Raw genomic sequence first — 25,128 nt, forward strand, 5'->3', positions numbered from 1 at the left:
TACAAGAAGACTATTTTCATTCATCTCAACAAGGAAAAAGCAATCTAATTGGGAAGATAAAATATACCCAAATATTATCTAATGCATGTAGACAAGTTGGTGATGATATACAGGCCAGTAACTGAGGGGATCATGAAATAAAGCTGTTGAAGACTTAATACAGAAGCTCTTCATGGAAATATGTGGGTATAAATTAGTTGGCATTCTGGGGAGAGGGAAGGGTATGAGCAAAGGTGTGAGCAAATTCCGTATAATTCCAGAAAATTAAAATGTAAAATGTAGAATTGCCAAGGGTTATTGAACACTTAAGAACATGTCTAGTTTTAAAGTCCTTTGATAATGGAAAGCAACTAAGAAAAAAAAAAGATGCATTGGAAAGTAGATTTTGCATCTTTCTTTTCTTCCACATACTCCCATCCTAATGCTTTACTCGATACCCTCCCTGCTTGACCCTAGGCACTTGAGACTTTGCCCTTCCCCACCTTTCCCCATAGCTAGGCATTAGACAGGATCAGCACAGATCCAAGAACTCTCCCTTCTGGTCATGCCACCTAGTCCAATACATGGCTGGATGCTAAAGATTCAAATTAAAAAGATCTGCCCTTGACATTTAGGGACTCACAGTCTAGTAAGAGAAATATAATTTTTAATATATTGTAACATTATTAGTGAAGTTTTAAAACATAGAGCTAGATATTGAAAATATTTCAGTATTGTAATGTGTTTTTCATGGTACTTCATATAATCCTCTGGGTGAACGATTGAGGAAGGATTCTTCTGACCAGCAGGGAATGGCAGCCTGCTTTATACTTCCTACTACATTTGGCAGACAAGTTCAGTGGTGATAAAGTGTAATCTCAAAAGTCAGAAAAGTCATCTTTCCTTAGAATGTATTCTCTGGCTGTGCATTCTCAGTGTTCCCTCTCTTTTTTGGTACTTTTGTTTTATTCTTACTAGTTACATATTTATTCCAGTAGTTTGAACTGTCTAGATTGAGCTGTGTCATTTCCTCTGGATCTGCCCTACACGTGTATTAACTTAGATACAATCAAAAATAATAATCTCAGAATGTTACATTGCCTCCATAGACAAAAAGACTGAAATATGTCATATTACATAGAGTTAGATAAATCCAACCAGTGATTTTCTATTTGCTATAATTGAGCCAAGATAGAGTAATGAAGAGATTACTGTGTATTTTGAGAGGACTAGTTGTATTTCAGAAACATGTCATTTAGGCAAGACTTAGAAATTCATCATTGACTTAGAAATCACAGAGCCAGGTATCAGGTATAGAGAATAGTGAAGTGGTTAAAGAGCTAAGGCTCTGTAGCTGGAGGGCATGGCATCCGATCCTGGCCTTCCTACTAACTAGCTATAAAACCGTGGACAAGTTACTTAACCTCAATTTCCCCATCTATAAAACAGAGATGATAAAAGTACCTTTTTAGGGTCATTATGAAAACAAGGAGATACTTAGAACAAACCTGGTAGAACAAGGAAGTAAGTACTCAATCATGTTGACCATCATAATCATCAGTATTACTACTACTACCATTAGTGCTAGTATGACTAACATCATCACCATCACTGAGAAGCTTTTATATTGGCTTTATTTGCCAAAGTCACTGTAATTCAACTTTTATATTGTGGCACATTTGTAAATTAAGAACTCATTATTCCTGTGTGGTTTCTATTTTAGAAAGTGTAGAAACTAGAGAATTGAAGGACCCATTATGCCCATGCAGTTTCGATATAGGTAATATAAAAAGCAGAAAATTAAAGGATCCACCGTTCATCAAATGCCTACTGTGTCAGATCTTTAAATGTGCTGTCTCCTAATGAAGATCTACCTCCCCAGTGATAGAAGTGGCATTCCCATTGTTTCAGATAAGGGATTGAAGGTTCTCAGAACAGTTAAACCATTTATCCCACGTAACATAGTAAAAGTAATAGAGCTGATACCACATCTAGATCCCAAGCTCCAAAGCTCAAACTCTTTCTGATCCATTGTACTATGCTGACACTCTCCTTGAGTTTTACTTAGCTCTGCCTAAAGCAAACTTTTACTGTTTCTATGTCAAATGAAAACAGTTTCTTTTTAAAAATAACTTCTATTTAAGGGCATAAATCTTATCTTTTTTTTAGACTCCAATTCATCTAGCCTAATGTACAATTGATAAATGCTAGCAAAAAACAATAGCTGACTCAAGAGAACATAGAAATAACATGGTACTGCTGTGGCTAACTTATCAGGAAAGCTAACTGGCATTTTAGGTTATTCTAACTACTCATACTTTGAAAGTTTATGGAGACTGCAGACTTAAACATTTGCAAGATTTTGAAGAACTTTTTCCCCTTAAATTGTCTTTCAAATTTTAGGTTTCACTGCCTCAAGGTTCTCAAGAAATTGCCCATCAGACTTATCAACAGCCTATTCTGTTTCCTAATCAATCTAGTCAAGGATCTGTACCCACAACGGGAATGCCAGTTTACTATAGTATCATTCCACCTGGTCAACAAAATAATTTAAGGTAAGTATGACTAAGAATCCTGATCCTCCAGCTTCTCATTGTTTATCAGAACCATGGTCTATTGGTAATTTTAAAGTTGTATAAGAGGCATTATCTTAGATCATTCTTAATGTAAAATAGGAAAACTATGATGCAGTCTATTTTTCTAATATTTCTACTAACAAAATCAGTATAAGCAAAACATTCCGTATGTAAACTACAGGAAAATCATATCTTTTCTCATGTGCCTAAAAATTAAGCCAATCTCCTTTTACTCACCCAAATGGAGTAATAGTTGGCCATAGGCCTTGGGGTTTAGAGCATTTGTTTGTTGAAAATATTCAGGTTTTTTGTAGAGTATGGGAAGAATGTGTTTCCTCTATCTAATTTCAGTAGTAAGATACCTTGCTGAAATTTTTTTAGACTCTGGGGAATTTAATTTTCATCAGTTAAGGGGAGGAGGTATATAAAAGAAGTAAAAGGTAGTAATTCAAAGCAAGTTATAAAGTATTTCATTAGATACTGCAACTTGAAGAGCAGAATCTTCTTTGAAAAGCCTAATGTGTTAATAATAATCTTCCCTTGTACTGATACCTTTAGTCGAAGTTGTTAGGAATATATTACAAAGCCTCTTCTTTATTCTTCATGACACCCCTTTAAAGGTGCCAGGGGGGTAGCTGTGCTCTTTATAAGATTGGGGACCTGAATTATAATTGCTGATAAGAAGTTGTTGTTACCCAGTTGTGATTACAGATGACATTTGGGTGTGGAGAAGGGATTGACATACTTGATTCATTGAAATCAGCTTTGAAAAAATGCGAACTTGCTTCTCGTTTTGTTGTCATAATTCCCCCAGAGGAACTCACATATTTCCCCTCTCTTTCTGACTCTGGCTGCCAGTATTTGGGCATATGATCGAAGAGGCCTAGGTTTCTTAAGTGGCATGTTGATTGTGAATTTCACAGGAAGCTTTGGAGTTTTTTTTCTTATATTTATACCCAGCTCTTTTGAGGTAAAGCTGCTACACAACAAAAATAGAAATGTGTACTGGGTTACGTTTCCTATTTCCCACGTTGCATGAGTTTTGAATTATATAAATAAGGAGAAAATACTCTATCTTAGCCTCTTTTTGTAATTTTTTATAAGTTTGGAATCTATAATGTCAATTGTTAAAGGAAGAAGTAGAGGATGTAAAAATTGCTCAGTTGTCTGCTTTTTGTACCAAAGTCTAACTTTTGTTTATGTTTAAAGAATTATCAACATAATCATTCCTCTGTAGGGCAGAGACTGAGAGAAATAGGTATTACTTAATACGAGGACTTCTGGTAATCAAAAGACACCCTTTTTTCTAAGTTACTTCAGTAGGCCTGTATGCTGGGAAGAGGGGCTTTCATGAGGAAAGGAGATGAACTATGCAGGATGGCCTAGGCTCTAAAACTTTTCCACATTTGTTATATTTATCATTCTCTTGAAACACAAAGATCATGCTTAACTTCTCAGTGCCCCAGCAGTGGCACTCGGAGGTCAGAGAGCACAAGTCTATATTCCCTGCTATATTCAGCCTTATTTAAACATGCAGGGGTGGTGACAGAACCCACAGAGCTGTCTGGTAGGTGCTGATGACTACAAATTAGAAGTGTAGTTTTAGTCCATGGACCTGCTTCTACAAAGAAAATTAAGATTCAGAGAGCTAGTCTTGGCCTGAAGAATAGGCTGGAGCACAACAGTTAGGACATGGGTGAGAGTCCCCATCAGCCTCCAGCTGGAATCTTGAGGGAAAAGTCTGACAGTTTGGGGGTGTGACCCAAATGAGGCTGTTAAATTTAAGGGAATTTTAAGGTTTTCAGTAGTGATTGATCACTGTGTAACAAACTGGTGGCATTTGTCTATTCCAACTAAAGATTACCAGTGTGAGAAATGGAACAAGTGGTACATAAAAAGCAGGGAATGTGCATCCTCTCAAACTTGATCCTAAGACCTCTGGATTACTTATTTGATAGGAAGTCAAGTCATTTACAAAATATAGCAGTATTTAATAGCCAGATCTCTATAGTATTTCAAATTTACTTGGAACTATCACTTGAAGACTCACTATTGCTATTTATTTTTGATCAAATAATTGAATTACTATTTAAGGGCTAATATATAGAGACCATTCCTTCAAAAATCTAGATGTAGTAGCTTATATAAATTATACTTTATCTTACATATGCCAGTGTATTTACATAAAGAGCAGAGATTTCTGTGTGTACTCAAGCACCTAGAACAGAGCCTGGCCCAGATTAGTTCGGTACAACCTTAATGAATGAACACACTTCTTAATAGCAAAGACCAGTTCGCACATGTATTTTACTTACATGTTATTATCATTTATGTACTATAATATTGGCCTTTGTTGTGCTTGTTATGTTTACTTACTTCAAAATTTTTTCCATTAACATTTTTTATCATGGTAACATACATGTACAATTTCCCACTTTAACCATTTAAGTGTACAGTTCGGTGGTGTCACATTCACAATGGTGTGCTTCCGTCACCACCATCCATTACCAGAACTTTTTCATCACTCCAAACAAAAACTACCCAGTAAGTGTTAACTCCCCATTCCCTACCCCCAGCCCCCAGCTCCCAACCTCTGGTAACTTCAATCTACTTTCTGTCTCTGTTTTATACAGTGGCTGCATCATTTTACATTCCTACCAAGGGTGGGTATGAGGTTTCCAGTTTTCTTTGCATCTTCCCCGGCACTTGTTATTTTCCTTTTATTTAAATAGTAGCTGAAGGGCTACAGGTATGATATGGTATCTCCTTGTTGTTTCAATATCCATGTCCCTTGTGACGAATCCCAAGCATTTTTTAATGTGTTTGTTGGCCATTATGTCTTTTGATACACAAAAGTTTTAATTTTGATGAAGTCCAATTTATATTTTCTTTTGTTGCTTGTGTTTTTGGTATTGTATCTAAGAAATCATTGCCAAATTCAGCATAATGAAGATTTTCCCCTATGTTTTCTTTTAAGAGTTTTTTTATTTTTAGCTCTTACATGTAGGTCAGTGATACATTTTGTGTTAATACTTATACATGGTATGAGGTAGGGGTTCATCTTCATTTTTGCATGTGGATATTGACTTTTCCCAGCACTGTTTGTGGAAGAGACTATTCGTTCCTTATTCAGTGTATTTGGCACTCTTTGTCTAAAATCACTTGTCCATAAATATGTGGGTTTATTTCTTGACTGTCAGTTCTATTCCATGGGTCTTTGTGACTGTCTTATGTCAGTATCACCCTGTTTGATTCCTGTAACTTTGTAGTAAGTTTTGAGATCAGGTAGTCTGTGACCTCCAACTTTGTTCTTCTTTGTCAAAATTGTTAGCTATCCAAGGCATCTTGTAGATCCATGTGAATTTGAGGATTTGGCTTTCCCAATTCTGGAAAAAAAAAAATAGCTGCTAGGATTTCGATAGGGATTACATTGAATCTATAGATCGCTTTGGGTAGTATTGACATCTTAACAATATTTAAGTCTTCGAATCCATGAACATAGGATGTCTTTCCTTTTATTTAGATGTTTTTAAATTCCTTTCAGCAATGTTTTGTAGTTTTCAATATACAAATCTTTTACTTCTTTGGTTAAATTTATTCCTAGATATTTTACTCATTTACATCCTGTTATAAATGGACTTGTTTTCTTAATTTCCATTTTGACTTATTCATTACTGGTGTTTAGCATTTTTAAAATTACAGACTACCTGATGGTTGTTGAAACAATTGAAGCAATACAAAGATGTGTAAAAGAAAACCTTATCATTGTCCACCACTCCAGGTAACCAGGCTAGTAGGCTTTCTGTCACATTGATCTTCTGCCCATTCAAACATATACACGTATAAAATACGCAGATACAGGAATTGGCTGATAGGTTTTAGTGATATACACATTTTCTTTCATTTTTTCCCTTAAGAATACATTGCGAACATCAGGTTAGCAGATATTTGTTATTATTTTTTATCTTTTTGGGGGGTGGGGGTAGTAGATATTAATCTGAAACATTCTGTTTTTATTTTTCATTTCTTCACATAATACAAAGTATACATATACAAAACATAATTTTGTATAAATGGGAACATGTCCTAAAGGTCAGCAATTTTCTTCTTGTTTGTTTTTGTTTTTTTTTGGTTTTAATGTCCCCCCTCCCGAACCCATTCCAGTTGGATCACTTCCCAAACCTGTACAAGCTAGAATAACTCATGTTTCTACCCCGGTTTTTAGCTTTCTTACTGTTTTCCTTATACCTAATCACATACTAACATAGATTCAGATGTGGAAACATGAAAAAGATTGAGAGCACACATATGAAATTAAATTTATGAATAGTTTTACATATAAAATGCCTACAGCTTGTTTTTATACTACCTTATTATGTCTGACGTATGATGAGAGACTTTAGTCCAGTCACAGATTTTAAGTGATAGACTGCATTTTGTTTCTGCCAGCTTACATTTGTTTGTTTATTGTACCACACTGTGCTTATAACTGCATGCCTGATGAATCAGTCTTCTGCCGTTTTCTCTGAAATCCAAATGTGTGCTATATTCCTTGGGGCTCTCACTGATCTGACATCAGGTCTTGAGATGGTCCAAATTGGTTTTCAGATAACTAAATTTTGTGCCATTAGGCATTAGTTATCAGATAGCCTGATGTGGTTAGAAAGAACCTGGTCTTTGGAATCAAACAAACTTGTCATCAATCCTTTGTGACCTTGGGCAAGTTACTTCGCTTCTTTGTGCCTTTGTTTTCTCATTTGTAAAATAGGAATAATACCTCCCAGGATTGCTGTGAGGAACCATAAACACGTAAGCCTGGTCTATAGGAGGAACTCAAATTCCCATTCCTTTAATTATAAAACTGTGTAAGGAAATCATACTAAAGTATACTGAAAATAATTAAACTTTATTGTTGACTCAGAGCCATATTGTTTTGCATTAATGACTATATTATGCCCACAGTGTGTTGAAATGTGTTAGTATCTTTCCTCGCTCTCACTTATTGTCAGTAAAGCAGCTTTAAATCTGCAGTGGAGTTTTGAGGACTGGGTTTTAAAAAACGCAGGCAGTGAATCAGAGCCTGGAGGTTTCTGTGATGAAAACAGTGTATGGTATCTTCTTCAAGACATCTGTTTTTAGCAGTTCACATGCCTGTAGTGCTTACCTGCTTTTGAGCTCTGTTCCACATTGTGGAAGTGGCTGGATACTTAACAGAAAAGTAAATAAGAAAGCTGGAAAGAGCTGTAGAATATCATTAGTTTGTCCTTAAAAGAGCAAATATTTTTATTTTGGGTGGTGTTCCCATTTAGACTGAAAATAATAGTATGCAAAGTTCTTTGCTGTGATTTTTTTCTTTTCTGATATACCTGTGTTTTCTGTGTAACCAGAATCTACATCTTTGTTCTTTTCTGATGTGTCAAACCAATACTTCTTCAAAGACATTCCCTTATTTGGATTTAAGGAAATTTATTTCTTTTTTTACTTCACCGAATTTACAATCTGCACATTACGCAAACACTCAGCCGAGGGAGGTGGGGAGGGATATTTATCATATTAACTCTTTAGAGTTTACTTACATAAAGAATAGTGTGTTTTTTGTGCCTAACACTGTATTAGGCACTCTAAAGATATCTGAATGCATTAACAATGTAAGAGTTTGTGTTGTTACTGAGATTTAATCATTTCCTGTGCTAAGTCTTACTAAATGATATTCAAGTAAAGAGTATAAAGTTTGGGTAGTCTGTATTTAGCCTTTATTTTAGAGAACACTAAATATTTGCTTTTCTTCACAATTCCAACGACTTAATCCAACGTGAATTTCCTATTTATTTATATTTAGATATGGAAAAAAAGATAGGATGGAGTCCTTATCCTTGGTAAGCTACAGTTTTTATGAAAAGCTAAACTTAGGCATATGAAACCATAAGAAAATAATGCAAGATAAATATAAGAAAGAGCTAATTTGAGAGAATAAGGAACAGAATATGTCTAGATGCTAAGCATTTTGCTAGCCTAATGGGTTGTAACTAGTATTGTAGTTTGTGCAACGTTTTCTTTACCGTCACCTTCCTTCCTACTAAAATGGTGCTTTTGCTTCTGAAAGTTTAGAAATGCAAATAATGCCTTTCTTCCAATTTGTCCCAAGTTTTTACATTTCTAGAACCTCACTTATCTTTACCATGTCCCTCTGAAAAAGGGTAAGATTATGTATTTATTTTTATTTACATATATAAAAGACTATGAGACAACAAAAAGTAATAAGACTATGAGACAACAGAAAGTAACTACAGAATTTACATATATGAAACTATGAGGCAATGAAAAGTAACTGTAGAATAAGGCCTGAACTCTTATTTCCTAATTTCTAGCACCCTCCGTTATTAATATAGAGTCCACCAATGATGCAGTCATGGCAGCATGTTAGCAGTCTTAAAAATGCCAGTCATGTGCCCTTGTGGGGCTCATTACTGCAAAGGAAAGTTAAACTTGCATATAATTGTGTCTAAGAGTCTCCCCCTGAGTACCTCTTTGTTGCTCAGATGTGGCCCTCTCTCTCTCTCTGAGCCACCTCAGCAGGTGAACTCACTGCCCTCCCCGCTACGTGGGACCTGACTCCCAGGGGTGTAAATCTCCCTGGCAACTCAGGATATGACTCCTGGGGATGAATCTGCACCCGGCATCCTGGGATTCAGAACATCTTGATCAAAAGCGGGGTGTGAAATGAAACGAAATACTTTCAGTGGCTGAGAGATTTCAAGTGGAGTCGAGAGGTCACTCTGGTGGACATTCTTATGTACTATATAGATAACACCTCTTAGGTTTTAATGTATTGGAATAGCTAGAAGTAAATACCTGAAACAACCAAACTCCAATCCACTAGTCTGAACTCCTGAAGACGATTGTATAATAATGTAGATTACCATGGGTGACAGTGAGATTGTGAAGGCCTTGTGAATCACACTCCCATTGTCTAGTGTGTGGATGGATGGGTAGAAAAGTGGGGACAAAAACTAAATGACAAATAGGGTGGGATGGGGGGGGGTTTGGGTGTCCTTTTTTTACTTTTATTTTTTATTCTTATTCTGATTCTTTCTGATGTAAGGAAAATGTTCGGAAGTAGATTGTGGTGATGAATGCATAACTATGTGATCGTACTGTGAACAGTTGATTGTATACCATGGATGATTGTATGGTATGTGAATATATTTCAATAACTGAATTAAAAAAAAAAAATGCCAGTCATAGATCCCCCACCCAGTGTATCCTCATTTAATTAGCCTGGACTTAGTCTTAAGCCTCAACATCATTATTTTTAAAAACTCCAGCTGGTAATAGGCAGCAATAGTTGAGAACCACTGACCTACACTAACCAGCCCTCTATTCTGGTTTTCATACATAGATTTCAGTCATGCATCAGTAGCCACAAACAGGTAATATTTTGCACATTTGCAATAAAGTCATTATGCCTCCATTTGTCATTTTTTATTAGTTTTCATCCAAGATACATTGTCCCAAGTAAAAGCTGTGTAAATGACTCCATACCAACAAGTATTAAAAAATCTTTATTGTCAGATGAAAAGTGTATCATCAAGTTTAAACTTACAGAGTCCTGGTCCAAACAGTCTTATGTTTTTCTAAATGGTCTTCACTCCATTACCAGATTATAAGAAGAAGAAAGATTCCTATAAAAACCCTAAATGAGCCTTTGCTTTGAAAAATGTCTTGCTTAGCTTGGGTTGCTTAGCAACTTCATTTTCTTGAAGAGGTTCCTTGTACAGAAAAGTAGAATTTGAATTATTTTTACTTTTTGAACAACCTTTCTGTTTGTATTTGGACTGGTTTGTGTTCTTACCTGTGACTAAGATTCTTCAAAAGTGGCAAGCTGGAATAATAATATCCTCAAAATGCTTTCATTTTAGTGGCTTTTTCTCCTTTTTTGCCTTTCATTTTTCCTATATTTATTTTAAAATTCAGAAGGATAATATATGTTTATCTTTGATCTGTAATCTCAAAAGGCTAGCATATTTTGAGAGGAAAGTCTTGAAGAAACCGTATCCTTTATATTTTAAGACCTTTTTAAAAAGAGCTTTACGCAATCTTTATGAAATAATGAAAAGAAAAATCTGCCTTTAAGTTTTTCACTTTTCTTCTTCCCACACTCTGTTTTTCCTGATTTTTGTATCCTAGTATTTCCCCAGTGTCCCCTTTGTTCTACTAATACTTTCTTGCACTCATTTTATTTTTCTTTTGAAGCTTTAACTCTTGCATATTGAGCTTTTTTGTTTGCCTCAGCCATCCTTTAAAATGATTGTCGATAATAAAGTCTGTCCATGTGAATCATATCTTTTAGGGAAGTTTCATTTCTGCTGTTACAACACCTACTCCAGGGAAATAAGGTATAGTAAGAATGTTACGTTCAGAAGTAAAACACTGGCTTTTCAGAACATTCATTTCATCTTCAGTGGATGTAACCATTGCTTTTTCATTTGGTAGCATGTATTTATCAGCAAAAATCATTAGTAAAGTAAATTTTATTGGCAAAAAGGATCTTAAATGGGAAGGAAGGGAAAGGATGCTGTGGCTATTTTTTTTTATCTTTTTTTTTTATTTTTTAGAGCAGTTGGTAGGTTTATAGAGCGTACACAATTCTCATACCATCACCACTACACCCACACAGTTTTCCTTATTAACATTTTACATTAGTGGGGTAGATTTTTTATAGTTGATGAACCAATTTTATTATATTTATCAAATACAGTCCATAATTTACATTAGGGTTCACTTTGTGTTGTACCACTTGATTTTTTATTTAATTTTTATTGTGATAATATATGTACAACATAAAATTTCCCATTTTAACCACTTTCTAGTATACAATTCAGTGGTGTCAATTCCATTCACAGCATTGTGTTACCATCAGTACCATCCATTACCAAAACTTTTCCGTGGTTCCAAACAGAAACTCTGTACCAATTAAGCATTAATTCACCATTCCCTACCCCACCCTTGCCCCTGGTAGCTTGTATTCTAAATTCTGACTACATGATTTTCATATTGTAATTATTTCATGTAAGTGAGATCACACAAATTTGTCCTTTTGTGTTTGGCTTACTTCATTCAACGTGCTATCTTCAAGGTTCCTCCATGTTGTCACACGTATCAGAATTTCATTCATTTTTGTGGTTGAGTAATATTCAATTGTATGTATATACCACATTTTGTTTATCCATTCGTCTGTTGGTGGACACTTGGGTTGCTTCTATCTTTTGGTAATTGTGAATAATGCCACTATGAACATTGGTGTGCAAATGTCTGAGTCCCTGCTTTCATTCTTTTGGGTATATACCTAGAAGTGGGATTGCCAGGTCATGTAATAATTCTATATTTAAGTTTTTGAGGAATTGCAAAAACTGTTTTCCACAGCAGCTTCTCCATTGTACATTGCTATCAAAAATGCCACAAGGATTTTCACATCTTCAACAACACTCATTTATTTTCTATTTTTTTATTTTTTTATAAAAGCCATTCTAGTTGGTGTAAGTTAGCATCTCATTGTGGTTTTGATTTGCATTTCCAAAATGGCTAATATGTTGAGCATCTTTTCATGTGTTTTTTGGCCATTTGTGTATCTTTTTTTGCAGGAGTGTCAATTCAAATCCTTTGCCATTGTTTTATTGGGTTATTTGTCTCTTTGTTGTTGAGTTATAAGAATTCTTTATATATTCTGGATATTAAACCCTTATCAGATACATGGTTTCCAAATATTTTCTCCCAATCTGTAGATTGTCTTTTCATCTTCTTGATAACATCCTTGAAGCAAACAAGTTTTTAATTTTGCCTAAGTCCCATTTAACTATTTTTTCTTTTGTTGCTTGTGCTATGGGTATAAAGTCTAAGAATCCATTGCTAATACATGTTTCTGAACATACTGTGCTGTTTTCTTCTAGGAGTTTTATAGTTTTAGGTCTTTGATTCATTTTGCATTCACTTTGTATATGGTGTGAGGTAGGAGTCCAGTTTTGTTCTTTTCTGTAACTATTTCATTTTCATGAACCCACTGAAACTAGGTGAGCATGATATTTGGATCAGAATAATGATAATATTTAAATAGGTAATTTTACATGCAAAAATAGGTAATTTTTCATGCAAAAAGCTCTTCATTTTATGCATCAGTAAACTAATCATACAGGGTACTTGTGAGAAACTCTCAGTGCGTTTCTATTATTGAAAACTATTCAAAATAATTCTACATCTGTATTTTGTTTACTGAAATGGTCTTTTCTTTCTTTACCTTGCTTGGGTCTTTATGGTTATACATGTAAAATATAGTCTGTAGAAAATTTGGAAATACAAAAAAATTTCAGAATGTAAAAAAGTATGAAAAAGCAAATCAACTACAACCTCACCTAGAGATAATCACCATTAAATTTTGGTGCACTACATGAGTCATTTTGGAATGCGTAAATATAGATGAACTTTGTTAGGCATTATATATTTTAAACATTGTATTTTCTACATTTTTAATTGCATAAGTCATAGGTTCTAGTTTAGAAAAATTAAGTAAAAGATTAAAATTTGACTCGATTAACCCACTGCCCTTTTTTCTGGAAAACAATTATTCATAGCATACTCACTGTTTAGAGTTTGCAGTCTTTCTAGCACTTTTACTACTTTTAAATAGATACATGAAAAACTGGTTTCGGGAGGGAAGATTAGTGTTTTAGTTTTGATGTGTAGAAATTACGGATTTTTTGTGGGTGTTGCTGTGAATTTTTCTACATATATGGAATCTTACTGTAGTTTTATTCTGCAACTTGCTCTTTTTTTCTTTTTTTTTTTTTCTTTTTTTTTTTTTTTCTTAAATGTAATGCTTCAAAGGTCAGGCTAAGAAATTTGTATTTTATTTTCTAAATAACAAGTAACTATTTTTTCTGAAATATGAATGTATATGATGAAGTCTGTCTTTTTTTAAAAAAGTTCAATAGCAGTGCTTGAGAAGGATTTGAAGTGGGTAGAGAACAAAAGCATAAAGAATATTGGTAATATTAGAGATGAGGATTAAGAAAAGTTTTGAGATATCTTGCTGGAAAATGTCCCACTAGCAACAATAAAGTACGGGAATTGAGATAAGAGTAATTAGATATTGTTTATTTTAACAGACCTACTAGATCTAGGTTAGCAAGCTTTTCCTGTAAAGGACCAATAATAAATATATTAGATTTTACACGTCAAGATATAAAAGTGTGTATATTATTTAGTTATTTATATAAGAAGAAAAAATAAATATCCACAAAACTTTTATTGACAGAATTGTAAATATAATAATAATTAAGTGTGATTTTTAAAATACAGGTTTTCTATTGAGAAGAGTGGAATTATTTTGGAGGAGATAACATTTTATTTATTTGGAATTCAAAGTTAGCTTTCTCTGTCATCAAATTGATTGCAATTTTCATCTGTAAAAACCATTCTTAGCTTGTAGGCCATACAAAAATATTTAGTAGATCCAATTCAGCCCACAGGCCATAGTTTTCCAGCCCCTGTACTACATGATTAATAGCCAGCCACGAAACACCAAGAGTAAATGGTCTGACATCAGAAAACCATCATCATAACATGGAAACCAACCTACAAGGAGATTTCAAAGATTCACAGTTGAATGTTGTTGGGAAGCATGAAGACCATTAAGAGGGAAAAACACCAACTATGAAAAGAGGAGGGCATGTGTAACCTTCAAGATAATATGTGTTAGAAGCCAGATTAAAGAACTCCAGGAAAGAAACAAGTTAAAGTTAAGTTTTGAACACATAGGTAAATATCCTTATTCTTAGGAAACGTGCATGGCAGTATTAAGGTTCCAAGGAGCATGCAATATTCAACCTCTATTTAAGTGTTTAGAAAAGGTAGATTATAGATAGATTCATAGATAGATGCACAGATGGATGGATGAAAAGATAGATGGACTGAATGATGAATAAATAGCTAGAATGTTATGGCAATGTGGCAAAACGTTAAAATTGGTGGGTTTGGGTATCTGAGTAGTAAAGGGTTATGTTGGAGTTCTCTGTATGGGGATTGTATTACTTTTGTAACTTTCTTGTGAGATTATAAGTATTTCAAAGTAAAAATTTAAATTAAAAAAAAAAAAGAACCCAAGACAGGGAAAGGAGCACTCGAAAGAAACGGGCAGAACAATTGTTGGAGATCACAGAGGGACAGGAATAGTTTGTGTTCCTAGCAGCCAATATCAAAACCACATAATACATGGGTAATGGGGTAAAGGACTTAAAAGGAGATTGTCTCAGTAAAGGGGGAGAATTAGCCCTAGATAATGAGTTACTCTGGTCCTTAGTGAAAAAGCTTAAACGCCATGCTCAAAAGAATTAAATTGTTTCCAGATAACTTAACTGTGACCTAGAATAAAAGCTCAAGAATATCCAACACCCAAAAAAGTTAAATTCACAATGCCTTGCAGCCAATCAAAAATGACAATGTACATAAAGAAACAGGAGACTAAAATCCAAATGAGGAAAGTAAAACAATCAAGATAGACTCTGCTGGAGAGAAAAAAGGACCAAAATAAAAGTGAGTGCCTCTTTGTTGCTCAGATGTGGCCCTCTCTCTCTAACTAAGCCACCTCAGCAGGTGATCTCACTGCCCTCACCCCTACGTGGGTCCACTCTCCCAGGGGTGTAAATCTCCCTGGCAATGCAGGATATGACTCCCAGGGATGAATCTGGACCTGACATCGTAGGATTGAGAATATCTTCTTGACCAAAAGGGGGATGTGAAATGAAATGAAAGAAAGCTTCAGTGGCTGAGAGATTTCAAATGGAGTTGAGAGGTCACTCTGGTGGACATTCTTACGCACTATATGGATAACACTTTTTAGGTTTTAATGTATGGGAATAGCTAGAAGTAAATACCTGAAACTACCGAACTCCAACCCAGTAGCCTTGACTCTTGAAGACGATTATATAACAATGTAGCTTACAAGGGGTGACAGTGTGATTGTGAAAACCCTGTGGATCGTACTTCCTTTATCCACTGTAGAGATGGATGAGTGGAAAAATGGGGACAATCTAAATGAAAAATAGGGTGGGATGGGGGGGATTATTTGGGTGTTCTTTTTTACTTTTATTTTTTATTCTTATTCTGATTCTGGTATAAGGAAAATGTTCAAAAATAGATTGAGGTGATTAATGCACAACTATGTGATGGTACTGTGAACAGTTGATTGTACACTTTGGATGATTGTATGGTATGTGAATATATCTCAATAAAACTGAATTTTAAAAAAAAGTGAGCAGAGCATCAGTGCTCTCTAAGGGGGCTAGTTACATGTATAATTGACTCCTTGAAAGAGAGGAAAGGAAGGAACAAAAATATTTGAATAAATAATGACTGAAAAATTTTTAAATTTGATGACAAGTATAAACCCACAGATCCAAAAAGTTCAACCAACCCCAGGCAAATAAAGCATGAAGAAAATAGCTTAAAAATTTATAAAGAAAAAATCTTAAAGCTGGCCAGAGAAAAAGACATATTGTATAGAGAGGAACAAAGATAAGAATGGCATCAGACTTCTTCTTAGAAACAATGCAAGCCAGAAAACAGTGGCGTAACATCTATATTTAAAGTGGTGAAAGAAAAAAAAAATTAAAATTCTATACCAGTAAAAATATTTTTCAGAAACAGAAGTGAAAGAATTTTTCAAACATGCAAAAGCTGAAAGGATTCGTCAACAGCAGACCTGTTCTACAAGAAATGTTAAAGGTGGTCTTGCAAACAGAAGGAAAATGATACCAGATGGACACTGGCTCTATATAGAAGGAAAAAAATGAAAAGGGAAGCAAAAGCTGTCTTGAAAACCATGTATCTGACAAAGGACTGCATGGAGAAAATATAAAGAATTCTCAAATGTCAATTTAAAAGAAACCACTTTGGAAAAGTATTAGTCCTTTAAAATGTTAACCATATACCTACCATATGACCCAACTATTGCACTTCTAAGTGTTTACCCAAGAGATATGAAAGCATATGTCCACATACTCAAAAGTCTTGGGCACAAGTGCTCATAGCAGCTTTATTGTAAAAGCTAAAAACTGGAACCAACCCATATGTCCAGAAATAGGTGAATACATTAAAGAAATTGTTAAATATTCATCAGTTGATTTATTTGGCAATAAAAAGGATGAACTATTGATGCACACAACAACATGGATGAATCTCATAATTATTCTGAGTGAAAAAAGCTAGACCAAAAAAAGAGTATATACTGTATGATTCCATTTATCTAAAATTCACAAAAATGCAATGTAATTTCTGGTTATAGGAAGCAGATCAGTGGTTGCCTGCAGACAACTAGGAGATAAGGAGGAAGGACAAGAGCGATTACCAAGGGGCACAAGGCAACTTTTGGGGGTGGTGACGTCTTATGATACAAACATATGCCAGAAGTCTTCAAATTTTATGTTAAGTGTACAGAAAAATTTTAATACTAACATATCATTAGAAACAAGAATGTATTAAATCAATATAAAAAACATCTATTTCATCAAAATCATAGTTTAGAGTATTAGGGAAAAGAATATACCACAGGGATAAAGGTAGACTCACACTAAACACTAACTGATTTTAGAACCTGTTACAGAATTATTTTGAAAATGAAAATTTTAAATGTAATCAAAGAATTTTTTTAAAAATCCACAAGGATAACTCTTAACAACATATGTAAAACCTCTGTGCAGAAAACCATAAAACATTATTGAGAGGAACTAAAGAATACCTAAGTAATTGGGTATATTTACCATGTTCATTGCTTTGAAAACCCAGTAATGCCCATTTCCCCCAAAGTATAGGTTCAGTGAAATCCCAATTAAGTTCCCAGTAGTTTTTGTCTATTTTTGTTATGGTGTTATGGTTCTTTTTTGTTTGTTTTGGTTTTTGTTTTGTGGAACATTTAAATTGATATTGAAGTTTAAGTCCTTAGCACAGAGCTGAGAATAGCGAAGACCCCATTGAAAAAGACAATAGTAGGAGGAGGACTTGTCCTACCAATTACCAAGATTTATTATAAAGCCACAGTAATTAATACAATATGGTGCCGGTCCAAGGAAGGAGGACTAAAACAGAATAACAAGCCCAGAAACTAAGTCACAAGGTATTTAATTAATAAGAAAGGTGGCACTACATAGAGTATGGATTTCTCATTAATTGGTGTTAGGACAGTTGGATTCATATGTGAGGGGTGGATGAAACTTGACTACTGTCAGCTCATGTCAGAAACAAAAATCAATTCTAGATGGATGAGGCTTCCAGTTGTGTAAAGCTAAACAATAAAGTGTCTTGGAATATCAAATAGATGATTTATCTTTATTACCTCAGGGTAGGGAAAGATTTCTTAAATAGAACGTAAGATGCTCTGACCATAAAGAAAAAGATTTATCAATAGGACTACATTAAAATTAAGAACTTATGTTAATAAAAATACACCTTTCAAAGGAAGCCACAAAGTGTGAGACTTTAGTTGCAACACATAAAACAATCAAAACGCTCATTGTTGGTAACAGTGCTAGAAGGAAAATAAATTCGTACAACCATTTTTTAAAACAGTGAGATTTTATCTTCTAATGTTGTAGGCATGCACACCTTATGTTTTAGCAGTTTTGCTTCTAGGTTTATACCTTCCAACTGGTCCACAACCTGTGTCCTGTAAGCCAAGTATGGCTCACAAGCTTAAGGATTTTTTTCCCCCCATTTTTAAAGGATTATTTTATTTTATTTTATTTTATTTTTAATTTTTTATGAAACAGCTTTATTGAGATTTAATTCACACCCCATATAATTCACCCATTTAAAATGTACATTTCAGTGTTTTTTTCTTTAGTATATTACAGACATCTATTGCCACAATCAATTTTAAGATATTATCAAGATCCCAGAAAGAAACGGGATCCCCATTAGCAGTCGCTCCCCATTCCCCGTCCTCTGAGCCCTGAGGTACCCCGAATCCCCTTCCTGTTCTCTATGGACTTGCCCTCTCTGGACATTTCATATAAATGGAATCATATAATATGAGGCCTCTTGTCACTGGCTTCTTCCACTCAGCACCATCTCTTCAAGGTTTATCCAGGTTGTAGCAATGTCATAACTTCATTCCTTTTCTGGCTGAATAATATTCCATTGTGGGGATATGCCATATTTGTTTATCCATTCATCTGTTGATGGACAGTTCAATGTGATTTTTTTCCCCAAAGGGAAACCAATATATATTTTTTACAGTTCCATTAAATACTGTTTTTTTTAATTAGAGAAGTTATGAGTTTACAGAAAAATCGTGCATAAAACATGGAGTTCCCATGTACCACCTTGCATTAGTGCGGTACATTTTTGTTGCAATTGATGAAAGAACATCTTTATAATTGTACTATTAACTATAGTCCATCGTTTACAATAGGGCTCACTGTGTTGCACAGTACTATGTTGTTTTTTTTGTTTTGTTTTGTTTTTTTATCTTCATTTTATTGAGATATATTCACATACCACGCAGTCATACAAAACAAATCGTACTTTCGATTGTTCACAGTACCATTACATAGTTGTACATTCATCATCTAAATCAATCCCTGACACCTTCGTTAGCACACACACAAAAATAACAAGAATAATTATTAGAGTGAAAAAGAGCAATTGAAGTAAAAAAGAACACTGGGTACCTTTGTCTGTTTGTTTCCTTCCCCTATTTTTCTACTCATCCATCCATAAACTAGACAAAGTGGAGTGTGGTCCTTATGGCTTTCCCAATCCCATTGTCACCCCTCATAAGCTACATTTTTATACAACTGTCTTTGAGATTCTTGGGTTCTGGGTTGTAGTTTGATAGTTTCAGGTATCCACCACCAGCTACCCCAATTCTTTAGAACCTAAAAAGGGTTGTCTAAAGTGTGCGTAAGAGTGCCCACCAGAGTGGCCTCTCGGCTCCTTTTGGAATCTCTCTGCTACTGAAGCTTATTTCACTTCCTTTCACATCCCCCTTTTGGTCAAGAAGATGTTCTCCATCCCACGATGCCAGGTCTACATTCCTCCCCGGGAGTCATATTCCACGTTGCCAGGGAGATTCACTCCCCTGGGTGTCTGATCCCTAAAGGATTATTTTAAAAATCAAAGAAGAAAGTAGAACAAGAGACCAAACATGTCCTGCAAAGCCTAAAATATTTATTAGCTGGCCAATCACAGAAAAAGTTTGCCAGCCTCTGTCTTAAAAAATTCTTTACACATGTACCAGAGGCATGTATATGAATGTTTATTGCAGTAATGATTAACATAATACTGGAAACAACCCGAATAGAGTAGAATAGAATGAATAAATATATTATGGTATATTCACTCATCTAATCATTCATTTATTTATTCTAATAATTCATTCATTTATTCTAATAATTTCTTAGAATACTCCTTAGGATTTTCTGTATACAAGATCGTGTCATGTGCCATGTGAGATAGCTTTACCATCTCCCTCCCAATTTGGATACATTTTTTTTTCTTTTTTAAATTTTATTTTGAAATAAATTCAAACTTACAGGAACAGTTGTAAAAACAATACAAACCCCATACACAGAACTCCAGCATACCCCAACCCCCCTCTCCCAATACCCTGATCCACCAACTTTAACACCCTGTCACACCACCATTTCTTTCTTTCCCTATCTATCATCCATCATCTATTGCTCTGTCTTCTGAACATGAGAGCAAGCTGCACACATCCTTGAACAAACAATATAATTCACATATGCATTTCCCATGAACAAGAACATTCTTTTTTATGCAATCCCATTATGCGCAGCTAACAAGTTCAAGAAATTCAACATTGATACAAAGCTTACATTCTGTATTTCCCTTTTTTTTTTTTTTCTTATGTTCCAACTGTGTCCCTTTGAGCCTCCTCTCCTCTATCCTCAGATCCCATCCAGGATCATCCTTGGCATTTAATTGTCATTATCTATTTAGACTGTCGTTTTTTTTTTTTTCCCCCACTTGTGGAAACATATATACAGCCTAAATCTTCCCATTCCAACCCCTCCCTAGCATTCCACTAGTGGGATTAATCACACTTGGAATGTTGCAATGCGATCACCTTCCCACCATGCATTACTAGAAATTTCCCTTCACCCAAAACAGAAACCCTACACTCATTTCTTAACTCCCCATTGCCCCTTCCCCCACTTCTTGTAACCCATACTCTACTTTTTATCTCTGTGGTCATATTTTCTTGATACTTTCTTTGTGTTTACCTTGGGGCTTAAATTTAACCTCTTAAATCTATAACAATCTTGTTTTTCTTTCATACCAACTTAACTTCAATATGACACATAAACTATGTTCCTATACTCCTCCATTCCCCCACCTTTATGTAGTTCTTGTCAAAAATTACATATTTTACATTGAGTCCAAAACCACTGATTTATCATTACAGTTTATTTTAGATCCTGTGGGAAGTTAATAGTGGACTTACAAATCAAAAATACAGTGGTATTGGTATTTATAATTACCATGTGATCTTTACTGGAAATCTTTATTTCTTCATGTGGTTTCAGTCAATTGTTTAGTGTCCCTTCCTTTCAGCCTGCACAATTCCCTTTAGCGTTTCTTATAGGGCTGATGTACTGGTGATGAAGTCCCTCAGCTTTTGATTTTCCGGGAATGTTTTCATCTCCCCCTCATTTTTAACCTCCAGTGTTTGTGAATTTTCTAAGTCTCTGATGGTTTATTGACTTCTATTTGTATTCCATTGAGGTCAGAGAATGTGCTTTGAATAAATTCAATTTTTTTAAAATTTATTGAGGCTTGTTTTATGTCCCAGCATATGGTCTATTCTGGAGAAAGATCCGTGATCACTAGAGAAGAATGTGTGTCCTGGTGATTTAGGATGTAATGTTCTATTTATGTCTGTTAAATTTCTCTATATCTCTCTCTCCTTTCTTTGTTTCTCTGTCGGTAGGGCTCCCTTTAGTATCTGAAGTAGGGCAGGTCTTTTATTAGCAAAATCTCTCAGCATTTGTTTGTCTGTGAAAAATTTAAGCTCTCCCTCAAATTTGAAAGAGAGTTTTGCTGGATAAAGTATTTTTGGTTAGAAGTTTTTCTCTCTTAGAATTTTATGTATGTCATGCCACTGCCTTCTCGCCTCCTTGGTGGCCTCTGAGTAGTCACTTCTTAGTCTTATGTTGTTTCCTTTGTGTGTGGTAAATTGCTCTTCTCTTGCTGCTTTCAGAACTTCCTCCTTCTCTTCAGTATTTCACAGTCTGATTGGAATATATCTTGGAGTGGGTTTATTTGGATTTATTCTATTTGGAGTTCACTGGGCATTTATACTTTGTGTATTTATATTGTGTAGAAGGTTTGGGAAGTTTTCCCCAACAATTTCTTTGAATACTCTTTCTAGACCTTTACCCTTGTCTTCCCCTTCTGGGACACCAATGAGTCTTAAATTTGGACGTTTCATTTTATCTGTCATATCCCTGAGATCCATTTCAATGTTTTTGATTTTTTCCCCATTCTTTCTTTTGTTCTTTCATTTTCTGTTCTGTGGTCCTCAAGGACGCTGAGTCGTTGTTCAGCTTCCTCTAGTCTTGTACTATGAGTATCCAGAATCTTTTTAATTTGGTCAACCGTTTCTTTTAGTTCCATAAGATCTTCTAGTTTTTTATTTACTCTTGCAATTTCTTATTTATGCTCTTCTAGGGTCTTCATTTCTTTTATATTGTGTGCCATGCTCTCATTGTTTGTCTTTAGTTCTTTGATTTATTGCGCCAAGTACTTGGTCTCCTCTGATCTTTTGATTTGGGTGTTTGGGTTTGGGTTCTCCATATCGTCTGGTTTTATCATATGCTTTAAGATTTTCTGTTGTTTTTGGCCTCTTGGCATTTGCTGTACTTGATAAAGTTCTTTCAGAATATGAAAAACACCAGTCTCTAATTTGTCAGATCCACAGCTTGGTGGCATAGTCTTTCTCTAACTAACCAGCAGATGGCGTCCGCAAGTCACCTATTCCCCTCAAGTCAGTTCTCCCCGACTTTGTCTTTGTGGTGTGTGGGGGTCTGATTCTTGTGGGGTTCAATTTGTGCACCAAGTTTGGGTGTATTTTTGGTGCTGTCTGCCTTGAATGAGGGGCATGTGTCTGAGAGGTTAGGGAGGCAGGGCAGCTTTAATAATCAAACCTCCCAAGTGTTCCTGGAGATTTAAGGCTGTTGCAAGAGTCTAAGCCTTCATTTCCATCTTGCCACAGATTGTCTCTGCCGCTAACCCACAAGTCCTTGGTATTGGCGTAGGGTCCCTGGGATTTCCGAGCGGGTCTCCCTTCTCATCCATGCTCTTCCAGGACCTCTGCTGGGGGAAGGCTGTGCCACTTTACAAGTGTGCGCTGGCCCTCCGGGGAAGCCCTGGGCCACTGGGCTGTGCAGGGGCATTCCCAGCCTGCTGTAACGATGGCTGAATAGGGTATGTTAATTCCCCCTTTTCACACAGCTCCACCTTCCTAGCTCCGGGACAATTAGCTGCGGGTGCACTAAAGGCCACTGTCCATGGCCTGTACTGTGGCGTGTGCGTGGTGCTGTGGGAAACACTCCCTGTCACACTGGGACCCTTGGCGCGGCTCTGGGTTGTGACCCCAGCCCGCCGGGAAGATGGCTGCACGGGGCGCAGTTTCTTTCTCCTTTTGGCTCCCCTCTGCCCTCCTGGCTCCGAGACAATTAGCAGCGGGTGTGGGAAGGGCTAACTTCCACACCAGATACTGAGGCGTTGGCACAGCCCATTCCTGCCATGCTTCACTGCGCGGTTTCTCACCGCTGTATCAGCAGCTGCTCCCCGGTTTGTCTGTTTGTTTGTTGTTGTTTTTTTAAACTAGTCCATCTCCAATGCCAACCCAAGGCTTCCCCACACCGCAGCATGGCCACCGGACTTTCAGCTGGCTCACTCACTTGTTTCAGAACGCAGACGCCTGGTTTCACCAAATGCATGGTCCCTGTGGATTTAGCAGACCTTGTCTGGATGATGCGACGCTGGAACTGGTATTCTGGGTCACTTTCTGGCTTTTATCTAGTATTTTTCACAGAGGTGTTTTTTTGCCCTGTCTCACCTAGCTGCCACCTTAGGTCCTCCTGGATGCATTTCATATCTTTTTCTTGCCTAGTTTTCCTAGCTAGAACCACCAGTACAGTGTTGAATAGAAGTGGCAAGAGTGGACATTCTTATCTTGTTCCTGATTTTAAGGGGAAAGCACTTAGTCTTTCACAGTTAAGTATGACATTAGCTGTGAGTTTCTCATAGATACCCTTTATCATATTGAGGAAGTTTCCTTCTAATCTAGTTTTTATCGTGAAAGGGTATTGGCTTTTCTAAAATGCTTATTCTACATGTATTAAGATGATCATGTGATATTTGTTCTTTAATTGCCTAGTTTGAGGACTCCATTTTAAATTCACTGAGTGTATACACAACTGAGCAGAAATCAACAGCCCAGCATGAAAACCCCTTACTCAAAAAATAAGCATTGTTCGCATAGGAAGCATAATGATTTGGCTTGTGGTGGTGCAATTTTTGTGTTTGGATTAGAGGAAGGCAACAAGAGGGAGGTGACTCACAACAGCTCTGAAATTTAACCCAATCCTGCCTCTGGGTTTCTCATGAAACTTGGATCATAGAGCAACCTGAGAACTCTGTGCCATCCTTCTGGCCTATGGTGACCAGTTAGAAAAGTGATCAGGTTAGAGCAGAGGAGTCATTGAACCTGAAACCAGAAATTTCAGAAGTTATGAGAATTTTCTCCTCACAAATATGCTCTGTGGTAATATTAGAATTCCTATAATAATGAATCTGATGGTACTGTGCAGTACGTAGCACCATATCCTCTATTTTGATTTCTTTAATGAACAACATCTAAGAAGGTATAATAAAAGAATGGAAAGTAAGCTTTTGTAATGCAAATTTGGCATTCTCCATCTTGATGTCTTCAGTAGTTTCAGAACTGCTATGGCTTTTTACATCTTTCTCTAAGGTGTATAATAATTAAAGAAATAATGAAAGATATTGGCCTTTTTTCAGGCTTCTGGATCTGTCTTTCCAAGAAAATTATCGCAATTGATCTCTTTTTTTTCAGCATAGGATGATTGTTGTTTTATTAATGGTCAATGGTAATTGGCTAAAATCAGATTGGGAAAGAACATCCATTTAAGAGGACACATTTTTGAGTCAAAAACCATGAAATGATTCTATTTTGGCATTCTTTCCATTGAAATTGTATTTAAAAGATTGGATGAAACATTAGAGTAATGGTGTGCACGTTCTTCAGCTGTGGGATATAGAAAGCTAAGCGTTGTCCTTGGTGTCAGTAACAATTTTATTATCTCCGTCTAAGAGCAGACTTAAGAAGTAGCTAAATTATAGCCAAAAAGAACAGCTTAGGATCAGCCATAATGAACTAAAATTATTGTTTGGCAGATGATTTCTGTAGTTAAATGAACCACTAAGTGGTATGTCCAACAGGTCCACTAATGCAGCTGCTTGATGACAGCTGGCT

General features: G+C 35.8%; 1 protein-coding gene across 10 annotated transcripts in view; it reads left to right on the forward strand.

Annotated features, from left to right (window-relative positions):
- Positions 1 to 25,128, forward strand: part of R3HDM1 (R3H domain containing 1) — a 205,252-nt gene that overhangs the window by 156,417 nt on the left and 23,707 nt on the right. For all 10 annotated transcript variants that reach the window (XM_037848731.1, XM_037848729.1, XM_037848727.1 and 7 more), the window contains one exon: positions 2,383 to 2,534. In XM_037848731.1, the coding sequence (XP_037704659.1) occupies positions 2,383 to 2,534 (152 nt within the window). The remainder of the gene's footprint in view (positions 1 to 2,382; positions 2,535 to 25,128) is intronic.

This window comes from Choloepus didactylus, chromosome 9, assembly GCF_015220235.1.
Source record: "Choloepus didactylus isolate mChoDid1 chromosome 9, mChoDid1.pri, whole genome shotgun sequence".
NCBI lineage: Eukaryota > Metazoa > Chordata > Mammalia > Pilosa > Megalonychidae > Choloepus > Choloepus didactylus.